Source organism: Sceloporus occidentalis, unplaced genomic scaffold, assembly GCF_023333645.1.
Source record: "Sceloporus occidentalis isolate IW3139 unplaced genomic scaffold, rSceOcc1.0.p SCAF_173, whole genome shotgun sequence".
Classification (NCBI taxonomy): domain Eukaryota; kingdom Metazoa; phylum Chordata; class Lepidosauria; order Squamata; family Phrynosomatidae; genus Sceloporus; species Sceloporus occidentalis.
Genome location: NW_028317153.1, coordinates 75482 through 88037, shown reverse-complemented (window position 1 = coordinate 88037; position 12556 = coordinate 75482). Strand labels below are relative to the sequence as shown.

General features: G+C 47.7%; 1 protein-coding gene across 1 annotated transcript in view; it reads right to left on the bottom strand.

Moving 5' to 3' along the window:
• Window positions 1–12556, bottom strand: part of LOC149279259 (laminin subunit alpha-5-like) — a 47877-nt gene that overhangs the window by 19413 nt on the left and 15908 nt on the right. The window contains exons 7-35 of the mRNA XM_089501380.1: window positions 11583–11698; window positions 10859–10977; window positions 10395–10485; window positions 9620–9754; window positions 9014–9076; window positions 8734–8874; window positions 8392–8529; window positions 8076–8210; window positions 7711–7845; window positions 7382–7519; window positions 7046–7098; window positions 6284–6383; window positions 6139–6191; window positions 5575–5680; window positions 4846–4945; window positions 4558–4714; window positions 4243–4381; window positions 3327–3469; window positions 3145–3251; window positions 2886–3039; window positions 2565–2725; window positions 2365–2473; window positions 2194–2291; window positions 1907–2114; window positions 1670–1796; window positions 1239–1378; window positions 1027–1142; window positions 581–789; window positions 185–389 (exon numbers count right to left, since the gene is read on the bottom strand). Of these exons, the coding sequence (XP_089357506.1) occupies window positions 185–389; window positions 581–789; window positions 1027–1142; window positions 1239–1378; window positions 1670–1796; window positions 1907–2114; window positions 2194–2291; window positions 2365–2473; window positions 2565–2725; window positions 2886–3039; window positions 3145–3251; window positions 3327–3469; window positions 4243–4381; window positions 4558–4714; window positions 4846–4945; window positions 5575–5680; window positions 6139–6191; window positions 6284–6383; window positions 7046–7098; window positions 7382–7519; window positions 7711–7845; window positions 8076–8210; window positions 8392–8529; window positions 8734–8874; window positions 9014–9076; window positions 9620–9754; window positions 10395–10485; window positions 10859–10977; window positions 11583–11698 (3696 nt within the window). The remainder of the gene's footprint in view (window positions 1–184; window positions 390–580; window positions 790–1026; window positions 1143–1238; window positions 1379–1669; window positions 1797–1906; window positions 2115–2193; window positions 2292–2364; window positions 2474–2564; window positions 2726–2885; window positions 3040–3144; window positions 3252–3326; window positions 3470–4242; window positions 4382–4557; window positions 4715–4845; window positions 4946–5574; window positions 5681–6138; window positions 6192–6283; window positions 6384–7045; window positions 7099–7381; window positions 7520–7710; window positions 7846–8075; window positions 8211–8391; window positions 8530–8733; window positions 8875–9013; window positions 9077–9619; window positions 9755–10394; window positions 10486–10858; window positions 10978–11582; window positions 11699–12556) is intronic.

Sequence of the window (12556 nt, the reverse complement as noted above, 5' to 3'; positions counted from 1 at the left end):
TTCCAAATCATCGTTAGATATCTAGTTTCTGTGTCTCTACACAGTGCCTTTTACCTGTTTTCTGTAAAACGCAAGACGTACTTTCTGTGACTGTTCTGCATGTGCTGAGAGCTCTAAGCACTATCAAATAAATTGGCCCCCAAGTCTATGAATCCGAGACCCCGCTACCTATGGCCTCACTCACGTGCACTGCCCGGTCCCGACGTCGCATCCCGGCTCTGTCGTGTTCTGTAACCCGACCTTGGAGCAGTCGCACTCCTCGCAGCCAATCAAAGCATGGCATCCAAATGTCTGCGGCTGGCACGCCGTGCACTCTGGCTTGATGGTGCGAGGGGGGCAGATGCACTGTCCGGTGACTTCTTCGCACAGACGAGAGCCGCACTCGCAGGCTGGAGCGGAGAGAGACACACAAAGTCAGACACGGGGTATAAAGAACCTACAGAAACTCAATGAAACGCAACACATTCCGTTACCAATAGCCCTGAAAATTTGCCATCCATTCCGTGCAGACTGGAGAACCTTAGAAGAAGTTGCACAGCCAGCGCGTGACAGACCCGCGGGGTATTATTATTATACTCACGTCGGCAGTTAGGGAATCCCCAGTATCCTGTGGCGCACCGCGAACAATCTCTTCCAATCATATGGGGTCGACACGAGCACTGTCCCCCGTACGGTTCACAAGCCGTGCCCAGGGCTCCAACTTCATGGCAGTTGCAAGGCTGGGCGCCATTATTGTAGAAAAGAGACAGCGAGATAGCCGCGTCTCGGCAAAATTTTGAGGGTGCCGGGCTGGAGAGAGAAGATGGAAAGGTTCAACTCAGAAGCATCCTTTGAGGCCAAAATATGAACCCGCCATGGAGCGAGACTGTCCACGGAGCCTTATCTATCTGCAGTAGGGACAGCAGTATGGGGGGACCTGGCTTAATGACTACAGCAAGGACCTGAATCTGGGGGTAGCCTCTAAATATTGAGAAGCTCCAGGTGGGCAAAAATATGGTTCTGCAAAGTACTTAATAACTGTCTTACCTGCTCTGGAAACTGTTGGCTCCGCACCGACTGATAAAACTGTAAGATTTGTCCAGAGGTTCCTCCACCAGATAGCTGGAGCTGTAACTGTCCTCTGGAATCACCAAAACATATTCCTAAACAAAAAACAAAAGGCAAGACGAGAGGTTCGCACAATGGATTATCGCTCCAACGACACCAAATGTGGCATGAAACGCGGCATGAAAACTCACCAGCCAGATTATCTTCCCGTCCGGGATGCGGACGGTCACAGTCAGGTCGTTATCAGACATGTCCAGAACAACCTGATCCTCAGATACCACCAAGCTGCGGCAGCCATAACCGTGGGGGCAATATGTGGCATTAGCTGAACCTGAAAGTGAAAAATGACAGCTTTATTATACAATCAAATTTCAAATTGTCCCAGGAGGAGAGACAACCTTCTTGATATGCAAGATGAAGAGACCTCTGAGGTCTCTCTAATTCTACAAACACTTGTCACTAGTGTGATCACAAACCAATGGTCTCCAGTTGAATTGTTTTGGCTAACACATTACGTGGAATGGAGCGAACAAGGCAGATACAATTAATCACTCTGTAAATAATAATAAAAAACACTCATTCTTCCGACAACTGCAAACAAGGAAGTAGGGAGGTTCCTCACCTTGCCAGACGCGGCCCCCATGGACAAGCACCTCAATAGTAAAGGTTGGGTGAGATGGCTGATAATAGTGAATCACAATGGCATAACGACCCTGGGACTGAACACGGCCATTATATCCCACCACCAACTGAATTCCAAAAACAAGGGAGAGAAATGAGTCGATTATCCAATTCATTGAGTAAAACAAAACATTTCTGTATCTATATTTTTAATTCCACTGTCCACTTAAACACCCACCTGTGGACTTTGCAGACGGACTAGCTTGGTGGCATCTACAGCTGTAGGTGGCAGATGGCCTGGTGAAGGATGGACCTTTTGACCATCTGCTGAGGTTGTGAGGAATCCCTGAGACAGAGGAACATTGGACGGAACTGAGCCAACGTTCCCCCCTGCGAGGACCACCGACTGCGAAGGTTTCTGGAACCTTGAGGGAACGCAGGACCCACTACGGCCAAACAGAAGAGGAATAAGGAACCACAAGTAAAACAAAAGGACTGAAATCAGCGTATGTGCCGCAGCTTTACCTGCTTGGAGAGAAGGACCCGTGAGCTGAGATGCAATGAACTCGCGGCTCAATGTATTCCATGGTAAACTGATCCCTTGGGATCAGGTAGATCTTTGCCTAGGGACGAGAGGAGATGTCAATATTAAGTGGTCTACGTAACGACATGAAGAGAAAGAGACCGAAAACTCACCAGATGGAATCGCGTCCGATCTGCCGTAAAGCGGATGTTGGCTTCGGTGCTGAGGTCAAAAATGGCCGCTCTGTGAAGAGAATCTAAAGCCACCCCGCGGCACAGAAAACTGAAGAAAAAAGAAACCAAAAACGGATGAATACCTGCGTTCTTCTACACAGGGCAGCATTCTTCTCTATGTAGGCTCCTTCGGGACTGACCTGAATTTGCAGGGGTAGAAAGTAAAAGTCGCGTGCTGGGGAGGACGCTGGGCCGAGTTGACCACAATACTAACGTTCTGGATGTCTTCCTCGTTGGAATATTCCACAAGAAGCACATACCTGCCCGGGTGAGGGACCGGCATGCGGAACTGGACATCAACCTGGAACGCATGGGGCGCACTCATGGTTAGTGTTGCTGCGATGATGTACAGACCCAAATTGAGTACATTTATCATAGCATGGTCCAAAAAAATGGCTACAAATACAGCCCATGAAAAATGCCCCAGTTTGTACTTCCTTTTTAACCGCCGTGATACTTACGTCACTTCCATAGCACATCACCATGGGCGGGTGACGGGGAGTGATCTGCTCAGCTTGGCAAGGTCTTGGCAGATTGTTATCCAAGTGGCAAATCCCCTCACTTGCTTTAGAAGATGGAAATCCATCCAGGGAGAGGTATTTGTACATGAGGCAGCTGAAAGAGACAACGCAGAATGAAGTTACAGAGATCCATAGGCAGTAGCCCCTATGTCATGCTGGGTATAATATAACTTTGTACTTTGGTACAAAGATTTCTTACTTCTGAGAGCTCTGCTCTGCTGCGGGCAGGTAGGTACAAGGCTCGGTGACTTTCATCTGCAGAATCGGGGCTTCGTAGTATGCGCTGGGTAGGAGAACCAGATAGTCCTGTGAGAGGAGACAAAGAGGTGAGGACATGGACAGGCAGATGCTTTGCTACAGGTCAGCGAATCAGCAACTCACCAGGAGAACATCTTCCACCTCAATCGTCACCGACCACATGTTGGGGTTCAGGACAAAAGGCTCCCCAAAGCTGCCTTGTGGGACCGTGACGAAGGATGGTTCGGGACTCGGAGGGAAAGTTATTGTTTTGCTTTGCTCAGAGCCTGTGTCGGGAGAAGCGTATGGAAGTTGATTGTAAATTCCAACCTCTTGAGGGTCATCAGCATAGTCCTTCCCCACAGTCAAGGGGTAGACAGAAAGTAGCTAAAGTATAAATTGCTACGATATACAGGGCATTTAGTAATTAATTTCTACTGTATATGAATCAATTTGCACAAAACTTGAAATTATATCATGCTGAGTAAGCTGGGGGAATGAGTTATCCTTTACACCTTCTTATGAGCACTTCCTGATGATTTCTTATAAGACAGGGTGCAGCAGGAAGTGAGGAATGCGAGGAGAAATGTGTTCCCCCAACCTGTATCAAAACTTTCGATACAGAATACAGACAAAAAATGTAAAATAAAAGGTTTCACATGGAAATAACTTGTTTATTGGTGACAGCTGGCCTTTAATTACCCTTTGGCTTCATTCAACCTTTGCTACACAAGCCGTTGGGTTGGGTTTCAGAGCTACTGGTGGGAAGAGACGCAGACAGACCCTGCTGGGTACTTATACCATGCTTAAGAGCTGTGTGTATTTTTGTCTCTCTCTCTTGACTTTAAAGAGTCCTGTCCCTTGAGACGTAAAGGCCACTTTGTAGGAACTAAATACTGCGGGCACGTAATTAAACTCTAGGAGTAATGTTTCCCCGGCGAGCAACATTTATCATGGTCTGCACCTTGGACATTCCTATTTCCTTCTCCCCTTCAATGTTATAATGACGCATTCAATTGCTTATGGTGGTTTAAAACATGGGGCATACAGACGATCTTACAGTTTGCACAAGCGTTGGACTTTCTGTCCTCCCTGAATGACACTTTTCCCGTCACGCTGTCCGATCCGCGGTTCACGTATCGTAGGACAACTCTGAAGAGGTCAGGCGAGGTGACGTTGATGGTCAACACAACCTTGGGCTGCGAAAAGAAGAATGTCGTTTTTAACAGAGCATGGAAGGCATGTCTGTGCCACATGTAACCAATTACTCAAAATTTAGAATTAAAAATATCTCTACGACGGCCTTAGAAATATACATTTAGTGAAGCTATTAGTCCCGGCAAACTCCATACTGCCTGCAGCCGACGCAGTTTACCTGTATGGGGGACATTTGGGCATATCCTCGCCAGCTGAAATTCTCAAATTCCAGTGGGTTGTAGCCAAAACGAACCGGTCTTCCATCAGCAGCCACCCCGTCTTCCACCTCGTACTTCAGGTGATGGAGGTCAGGGAAGAAAAAGCCATGTGTGGGTCTGTTGTGGGAAAAGAAAAACATGTATTTGTTCCTCGTTCAGGATTAGACATTATTGTGCATGGTTTAGGATGATAGGAATCAGATACGTGTTTAGTTGCAGGTCTTTTTATTTTCCGCACTGACACTCACTGGTTACATCGTGGACCTTCCACATTATCCCGGCATTGGCAGTCACCGTTCTTCTCGTGGCACGCCAAGCCAATGGAGCCACCAATGTCACACTGGCACCCTGCCGACAACAAACACCTGCTTGTTAAACGGTGATATGCGGGAAGGCAGGATATTTATAGAGAGATTAGTGTTGGCACGCAGAGGAAACCAACCACTCTCCCAACAGGGTATTAAGGGGATTTTCCAACTATCTAATTAGAAGAGAATTCATCACCCCATGGAAACCAAACCACATCCGTTCCCTACATCCCCAGGACCACAAACTGAGACGGGTAAAGAAAAGAAGTAGGGAAAGCACTAACATCAAGTGTGAAGAGAGTCACAGAGGGGGCTGGAGACCCCACATCCAGTGTATAGAGTCACAGAGAGGACAGAGAGCCCACACCCAGATCACAGAGAGGACAGAGACCCCACATCCACTATTTAGAGTCATAGAGAGAAGACCCCATAGTCCAGTTTGTGAGCCAATATTACATTGGAACAGAGTATCCTAATCATCATCTCCACTACTTACTACTCTTCAAGGAGAAAAGACACCCCATTCACTCCGACACCCACAGGAGGAGAAGACACCCCAACTTATCCAGACACCCACCGGAGGAGAAGACACCCGACTCAGCCCAACACCCACAGGAGAAGTCACCCCCACTCACCCCAACACCCACAGGAGAAGTCACCCCCACTCACCCTGACACCCAAAGTAACTGTTTGGCTCCAGGTTGTAAAATCCTTCCTTGCATCGGTTGCAGTTACGGCTGCAGATGTTGGGTTTGCAGAAGCACTGACCGGTCACCTGATCACGTACATTCACCAAAAAACATTTACAAAGTGAAAAATGATGCAAACATTTAGCGTTTAACTGAATTATCCTATTGTTGGTCGATATGTGGCAGGCCCTGGATCCTCCATACCATGGTGGAGATATGCCACCTCCTGCTGGAAGTTCATTACCCGAAATAACCTCATTAACTGTCCGTACAGGAACAACTTTAACGTTTCCCTCATATATACGACATCATAAATCTTTCAGGTCATCTCCTATCACAACCCCCCCCCCCCCCCCGCATCCACATGTCTGGAGAGAATTGCTGCAATCTATCCAGTAGAGAATGCCAAAGATCTGTCTTGTCTTGAATGTTTCATATTGAGAGCACAGAGAGATTTATCTTAATTTACCTCCAGATTATAATACGGCAATCATTCCATTAAATTATTGTATTTTCAGCCTCGGGAGAATCGCTAGCCACTCACCTGCTGGCATTCCTCCACCCCGTTTATTGTGCCTTCGAATCCACAGCGACATCCTGCACAGAACACACAATGATTCAGAACGAGTTTGAGGGTCTATATTTCCCGTGCACAGAGCGGAACCAGCTGTCAGTATGGATTTTCTTACTTGTGCAGCCCTGCGGGTTTTCGGGAACCAGGTTCCAATAGAGGGGTTTGCATTTTTCACACGATGCCCCTTCCACGTGTTCCCGACACTCACAGGACCCCTGAGGAACAAGACAGAGCAGGAGAACTGTGGGCAGGACCTTCCAAGCCTTCTGCATATCTCCCCCGGGACAGGGGACAAGCAGAGGAGCATTTCAGTTTCATCCGTGGGACATCTGCCACCAAACCTTCACAGACGGCTGTTCCCCTCCCACTGCATGATTACCCTCTCATCACACCTTTAAAGGACCATGTCGTATCTGTCTGTAACCCCTTCACTGACGGGGCAGCTATGAGGTCATGCTTTAATAAGCCCTCTCTACCCCTCTCGGATCTCCACCTTTTCTCGATGACACTTGTCACCCGATGCCTCCATGTAAGTGCATTCCTCTCCTTGCTCCATGAAAGCAGCTGCTCCATCTCCGTGACCCTCCATCGGGCGCCTGCTTGATCATTCCCCTCATGTCTTCACCCGCATGTCAGGACTACACTACTGCAAAGTCAGCAATGGCTCGGATGCTCACCAAGAGCCCCTTCTACTTCCTCCACCTAGCATTAACCCCATGTCTGCTGTGCTGGGTAATCTGTGAGCTAAACTAGAGCTTTTGTGGGTTTTTCAGCAGTAGATGCGTAGAGTAACCTTACAGAAAAGGTGGTAACACTACGGGGACCCATAAAGATAATCACACAACAGCATTTTTTGTGGGTGATCACCTGAACTCACCTCTGAAGGATTCGTGCTTACGGACGATGAGCCTGAAGGGTTACAAGGACCCACTGAAAAGACAAGGGGATTGTTAACGTCCAACACAAGAGTCAATGACTTAAAGGGCTTCCCCCAAAAATAGTAATGGGGAATAGTAATAGCGCCACGAAAGAACTTTAAACAGGCTGGAACGATGCAGAACAAGCCCGTATAGCATTCGGAAGCAGGGCCGGGTCCCGTGGGGCTATAGACGGGGAGTAAGTAGGTTCTCCCAGACAATATGTGTTCCTTATTGTATTCTAAGGAGGTGTTTGGACCACGATCTACCCTCATAAGTAGAAGAACAGCCGATACCTTCACACTTGGGGAAGCCGTACGTTCCGATTGCGCATGTGTCACACTTCAGGCCAGCGACTCCGTGGCGGCACCGACACTGCCCACTCAGGGGGTCGCACACGCTGTGCAGAGACCCCTCCTGAGAACAGTGACAAGCTGCAGACACGAGAAAAAGACAGTCAGACAGAAGCAAGGGGTTCTCAACTACCAGACACTAATTCCGCAGCAGCCACGGAACGAACGAAGTAGGAAATGAGTGAGCGCCATTTGGTCGTTTGCACAAACGCGAGCATCATCGTCAAAAAAGATTATTATCCTAAAAACTCTCATTGCCCCCAGACACTCACGTGTGCAGCTTGGGAAGCCATAAAATCCAGGCGCGCACTGATTGCAGGTGGGTCCCACGTAACTGGGGTGGCAACGGCAATGACCTGTCGGGGTGCAGTTATTATCCACAGAACCTCGAGGGTCGCAGGAACACGCTGCAGGGGAACGAAACGGTTAAGATTTGGTCTCAAGAAACAAAAGAACACAAAAGGCCCTTGTCGGGTCTGCCATGTAAATATTCTGTGGCAATTTCTGCCCCATGTGGAGAACAAATTAACCCTCTGAACACCAGAGTCACTTGGAGGGGTTTCCGGCTCCAGCGAAGATAATCCCTTAATATAAAGAATCCCAAATATTCTTCTTACGCCGGGATGCGTTCACGTACCTTGGCAATGGGGGTAAGAGTAATATCCCACGATGCACTGCTCACACCGTGGACCGTCGTACTCGGGTTTGCAAAAGCAGCGGCCGTTGGCGTCGCAGCCTTCTGGTAGCGTGCCGTCGGGGCTGCAGCCGCACACTGCGAAGACACAAAAACGGGAGCGTAAAAGCTTCCGACGGGACAAACGTGTCCGACGGTACAGAGGCCACGAAGCTGGAGGAGACATTCGTAACGTTCTGCCCCCATGAATACGAATCAACAGAACGCCAAAAAAACATGAACTCCTGACTGCGAAACGGCACTATTTGGAGGCACTCACGTTGGCAGAGGGGATAATTAAAGAAGCCGGGAGAACATCCATCACAGTAGAACCCTTCGAAGCCGTCCCGACACACACACTGCCCGCTGTCCTTGTCACAGCTGCCGTCGTACACGCCAGGTCCGGTGCACGAGCATTCTGCAAAACAGAGAGAGGCGAGGGGTTAATCCTAACGGGTCCTGAAAGCAACAGACAGACGGAAAGTAAGAGACGGAAAGCGAAGCAGAGAAGTGCAGAGGAGATGGCTGATGAATTAAAAAGACCGAGCGAGACGAGGCTTTGCTCCTCTTCCGGATCAGATTCCAGAATCGGTTCCAACAGCCGGAGACGTTCTAGACTCACCTTGGCAGTTGGGGCCAAAGTACCGCGGAGCACACATATCACAAGCTTCCCCCCGGAAATTGGGTTTGCAGACACAAGCTCCTATAACAGGGTCCTTGCGGCAGGCGTTTCCAGCGGTCCCGGCAACGTAGCAATCGCAGTCTGAGAAGAAACGGAGGCAATGACCAGATCGGCATGTCTAACAGTATCAGTAACAGTTACAGCCGTTTATATATTTCCTCTAATGCCTGGATGGTCCGAAAGTTTACTTTTTAATACAAAAAATGAATTTTTTTCTTACTAATGATCTCTCCAGCTGGAAGAATTTGTTCCCCGGTGTTCCCGCTCGGAGCGTCAGGGACAGCTGGGGAAAGAGAGAGAGAACAGAGTGATAATGCTGTGACATGCGTGTCCTATGCGTGTCTCACATGTCTCAAATATAATCACGTGAAGTAGGAACAAAACTAATACAGGGGGCAGTTGACACTTATCTGGGGCCATAAATACATAAATGCCCCTGGTACTCCATAGAATAACCCACCCCTCAGGTATTTGAGGCTTAAATACATAAAAATATATTTTCAGCACTCACACAACTCGCAACACTCCAACAAGCACTCACACAAGGCACAGCACTCACGCAAGGACATAACTCACATTCATGCTCCGAGACATCACTCGCAGACACACACTAAAGAACATAGCTCCTAGACATGCACTCACGCAAGTGACCACACTGACAGGTATTCATGAACACAACTCATATCATTCAGACAAATTTACAGCACCCACATACTCACACAACTCACAGCACTCACAGACACAATAAAGCAAACTGCAAAAAATCTGCTTCAAAGAATCCACGTGAAACGACTAATAGTCACTGCCAAGCCGGGGACAGCCTTACGGTAACACTCCGGGAAGTCCGTGTATCCTTCAGCGCATGACCTGCAGTCCTCTCCGGTGTAGTTGGGTTTGCAGTAACACCTTCCCGTCAGATCCTCGCACGTCCCGTCCATGTACTCCGACTCACACTTACACCCTGCGTAGAAAAGGCAGAGGATCAGCGGAGCAATTTGGGGAAAACAAACATTTCACAAACTTCAGGTCAACAGTGAGATAACAAAACAGCAGGGATGCCAAACGTAATCGGTCAGGTTGTTTGCGGTCACAGCGAGTCCTGATTTGGGGGCAGTCAATCACAATAAACAGAGATCATAAAAGTGAGAAGGAACTCATTCTGCATAATCCAAGAAGTTCTCATTATATTTTTTACTCAGCAAGACTTACTGCATAGGGACAGCTGGTCGAGTGAGGCTTACACCGGCAGGTAAAGGGACAGTCAGTCGGGTAGGACTTAGTCTGGACCGTAGAGGAAGAGTCAGTCGGGTGGGACTCATTCTGGACCGTAGAGGAAGAGTCATTCGGGTGGGACTCACTCTGGACCGTAGAGGAAAAGTCAGTCGGGTGGGACTTACTCTGGACCATATAGGAAGAGTCAGTCGGGTAGGACTTTCTCTGGACCGTAGAGGAAGAGTCAGTCGGGTGGGACTTACTCTGGACCGTAGAGGAATAGTCAGCCGGGTGGGAATTACTCTGGACCGTAGAGGAAGAGTCAGTTGGGTGGGACTGCGATGTAATACTGCAGACTGTATCCATAGGGTTGGATGGATGGTACTTACTCTGGCAGGTATAAGGAGAATCGGTCGGGTGGTCAGGAGATTTGTAGTATCCTAATCGACAACGTTCACAGTTAACGCCATCTGTGTTGTGCTGGAAAGAGAAGGCAATCATTACAGAATCATTTTGCAAAGACTGACAAAGAACACTTAACGATGCGCCAAGGAATGACGTGAAAACGTTACCGGTAAGAAGGTTACGGTTTATATGAACCACAATCTCACCTGTTTTGAGAGCAAGCTGAAAGCATGAAAGTTTATTCAGAGAGAGAGAAAAAGTGAATGTTAACGGCAAGGATTCAGGAAGCCTGAAGAAGTGAGGAGAGGAGAGCGGCGCAGGAGCATGAAGGTTTACCAAAGAGATGCATTTCCAACAGCTTTAATAATGTAACGATTACGGCCACATTGATGCAGGGGTCCCTCAAAGTAAGAACATGATGCTAGATACACGTAAATAAAATATTTACCTGGCAATCTACGCAGACGCCTCCTCCCAGGTACTGTCCTTGGCGATTCATGCTGGCTCTGCGTTGGTCGACGTCCGCGTCGTAGTAACAGTCATGCGCATGTCCGTTACAGTTACACGCTGGCAAAGGATGACAGGTTAGAGATTTTACTAGGTGGTCCTTCTATCTACCAGAACTTCTGGTATCTTTAGTTATGTTAAGTCGGAACCAATAGTTTGTCTGAAAGTCGCGTGCATCCCTCAACCCCGAGCACGACTAAACGGTGGCCAGAACATACGCGGAGAAGGTGTACAGGTTACGTACAACGGTTCTTATGCTTTGAGGTTGACCATTATCTACCACGGCCACCATTTTTTCACTAGAAGATATTTGAGGTTGACCGTCAGTAGTTTCGCAGTATGGGGTATGAGGAAAGAATGGTGGAAGGTGGTAACGTCTACAGATAAATGTGTAAACGACTCCACGCGACCAATAAACAGCGCGTCACAGCATTTTGACCAAAAAATGAGGGAAATCTAATCTTTAAAACACTTTCCGGGTCAGCGGAGACCAGTGAGAACGAGGCACGCGGATGGAACGGCTGCCGGATGAGAGACATGTGCGTAAAATTAAAAAGAGGTGACCGTAAACCGAGACAGCCCCTCCATTCAGTGCCAGAGGTGGTCTCCGGAGCCCCCTTTAACTCTTTGCCTAGGGGGACTGTCAAGGAAGTGCCGATACTTACGTTCGCATTCGTTGGCATTATCCATGGTGGCTGGTTTCCATGGTAACTGGTGGTACCCCGGACAGCAGCTGTCGCAGGACGGTCCGCATGTGTTGTGCTGGCAGACGCACTGGAGCCTGGAACGAGGGAATAAATCCACATTTCAACAAAGCAAAGGATGACGGATCGCTCCCAGTATAAAATATAAAATGTATATTAACGCAGAATATCCGGGTTATGCAGAAGGTTTCTTGATTTTTTTTTATTATTTAAAAAATATATATATATTTTTTTTTATAAAAATAAATTATAAAAAATAACTATTTAAGTAACAAAAAAAATATGATTGACAAATGGGAATTGAATTGCAGGAAATGTCTTGTAGAAACCAGGAAAATGTCTAATTTCCAGTGGGAATCCCGCGCCTCCCCCCTGACCCCTGGCTTGTAAGGTGGTGATTGAGATAAGAGATATCCCGCTCCTTATGTAAGCAGTCGTTACATCAGTACATGCCGTCGGGTACCAGATTATTATGGAGGAATCCCACCCGCCCTCGTTATCTGAATGCCCCGCATCTCACCCTTACACCCCCCCCTTCAGGGATCCCCACCCTGGACTAATCCACCAGAACTGACTGGTTTGGGGTAACACAAATAGAAACCCTTATCTACCTACCTTATACCCTCCCTCAAATCCGGAGCACAAACAGTTAATAATTAAAAGTAAAACTTAAGTATGTTGAAACTTCTTGATCCTTTCTTATCCACATTCCTGAAAGGGTTAAGATTTATGGAATCTCTCTGTTAAAACTCATCATTGTTGACAAAAATCTTCATTTTAAAGAATTTTTTTTCCCCTTTTTTTCTTTATTTATTTTTTAAAATCCAAAATTAAGTTTTTCTGCCGAGCTCGCCAGCAATCACGCGACTCCCGTCGACTTAAAACTGCATTTTAGTTGCTCGGTGAAGCTTAGAGAACTAATTACCCTCCTCCCT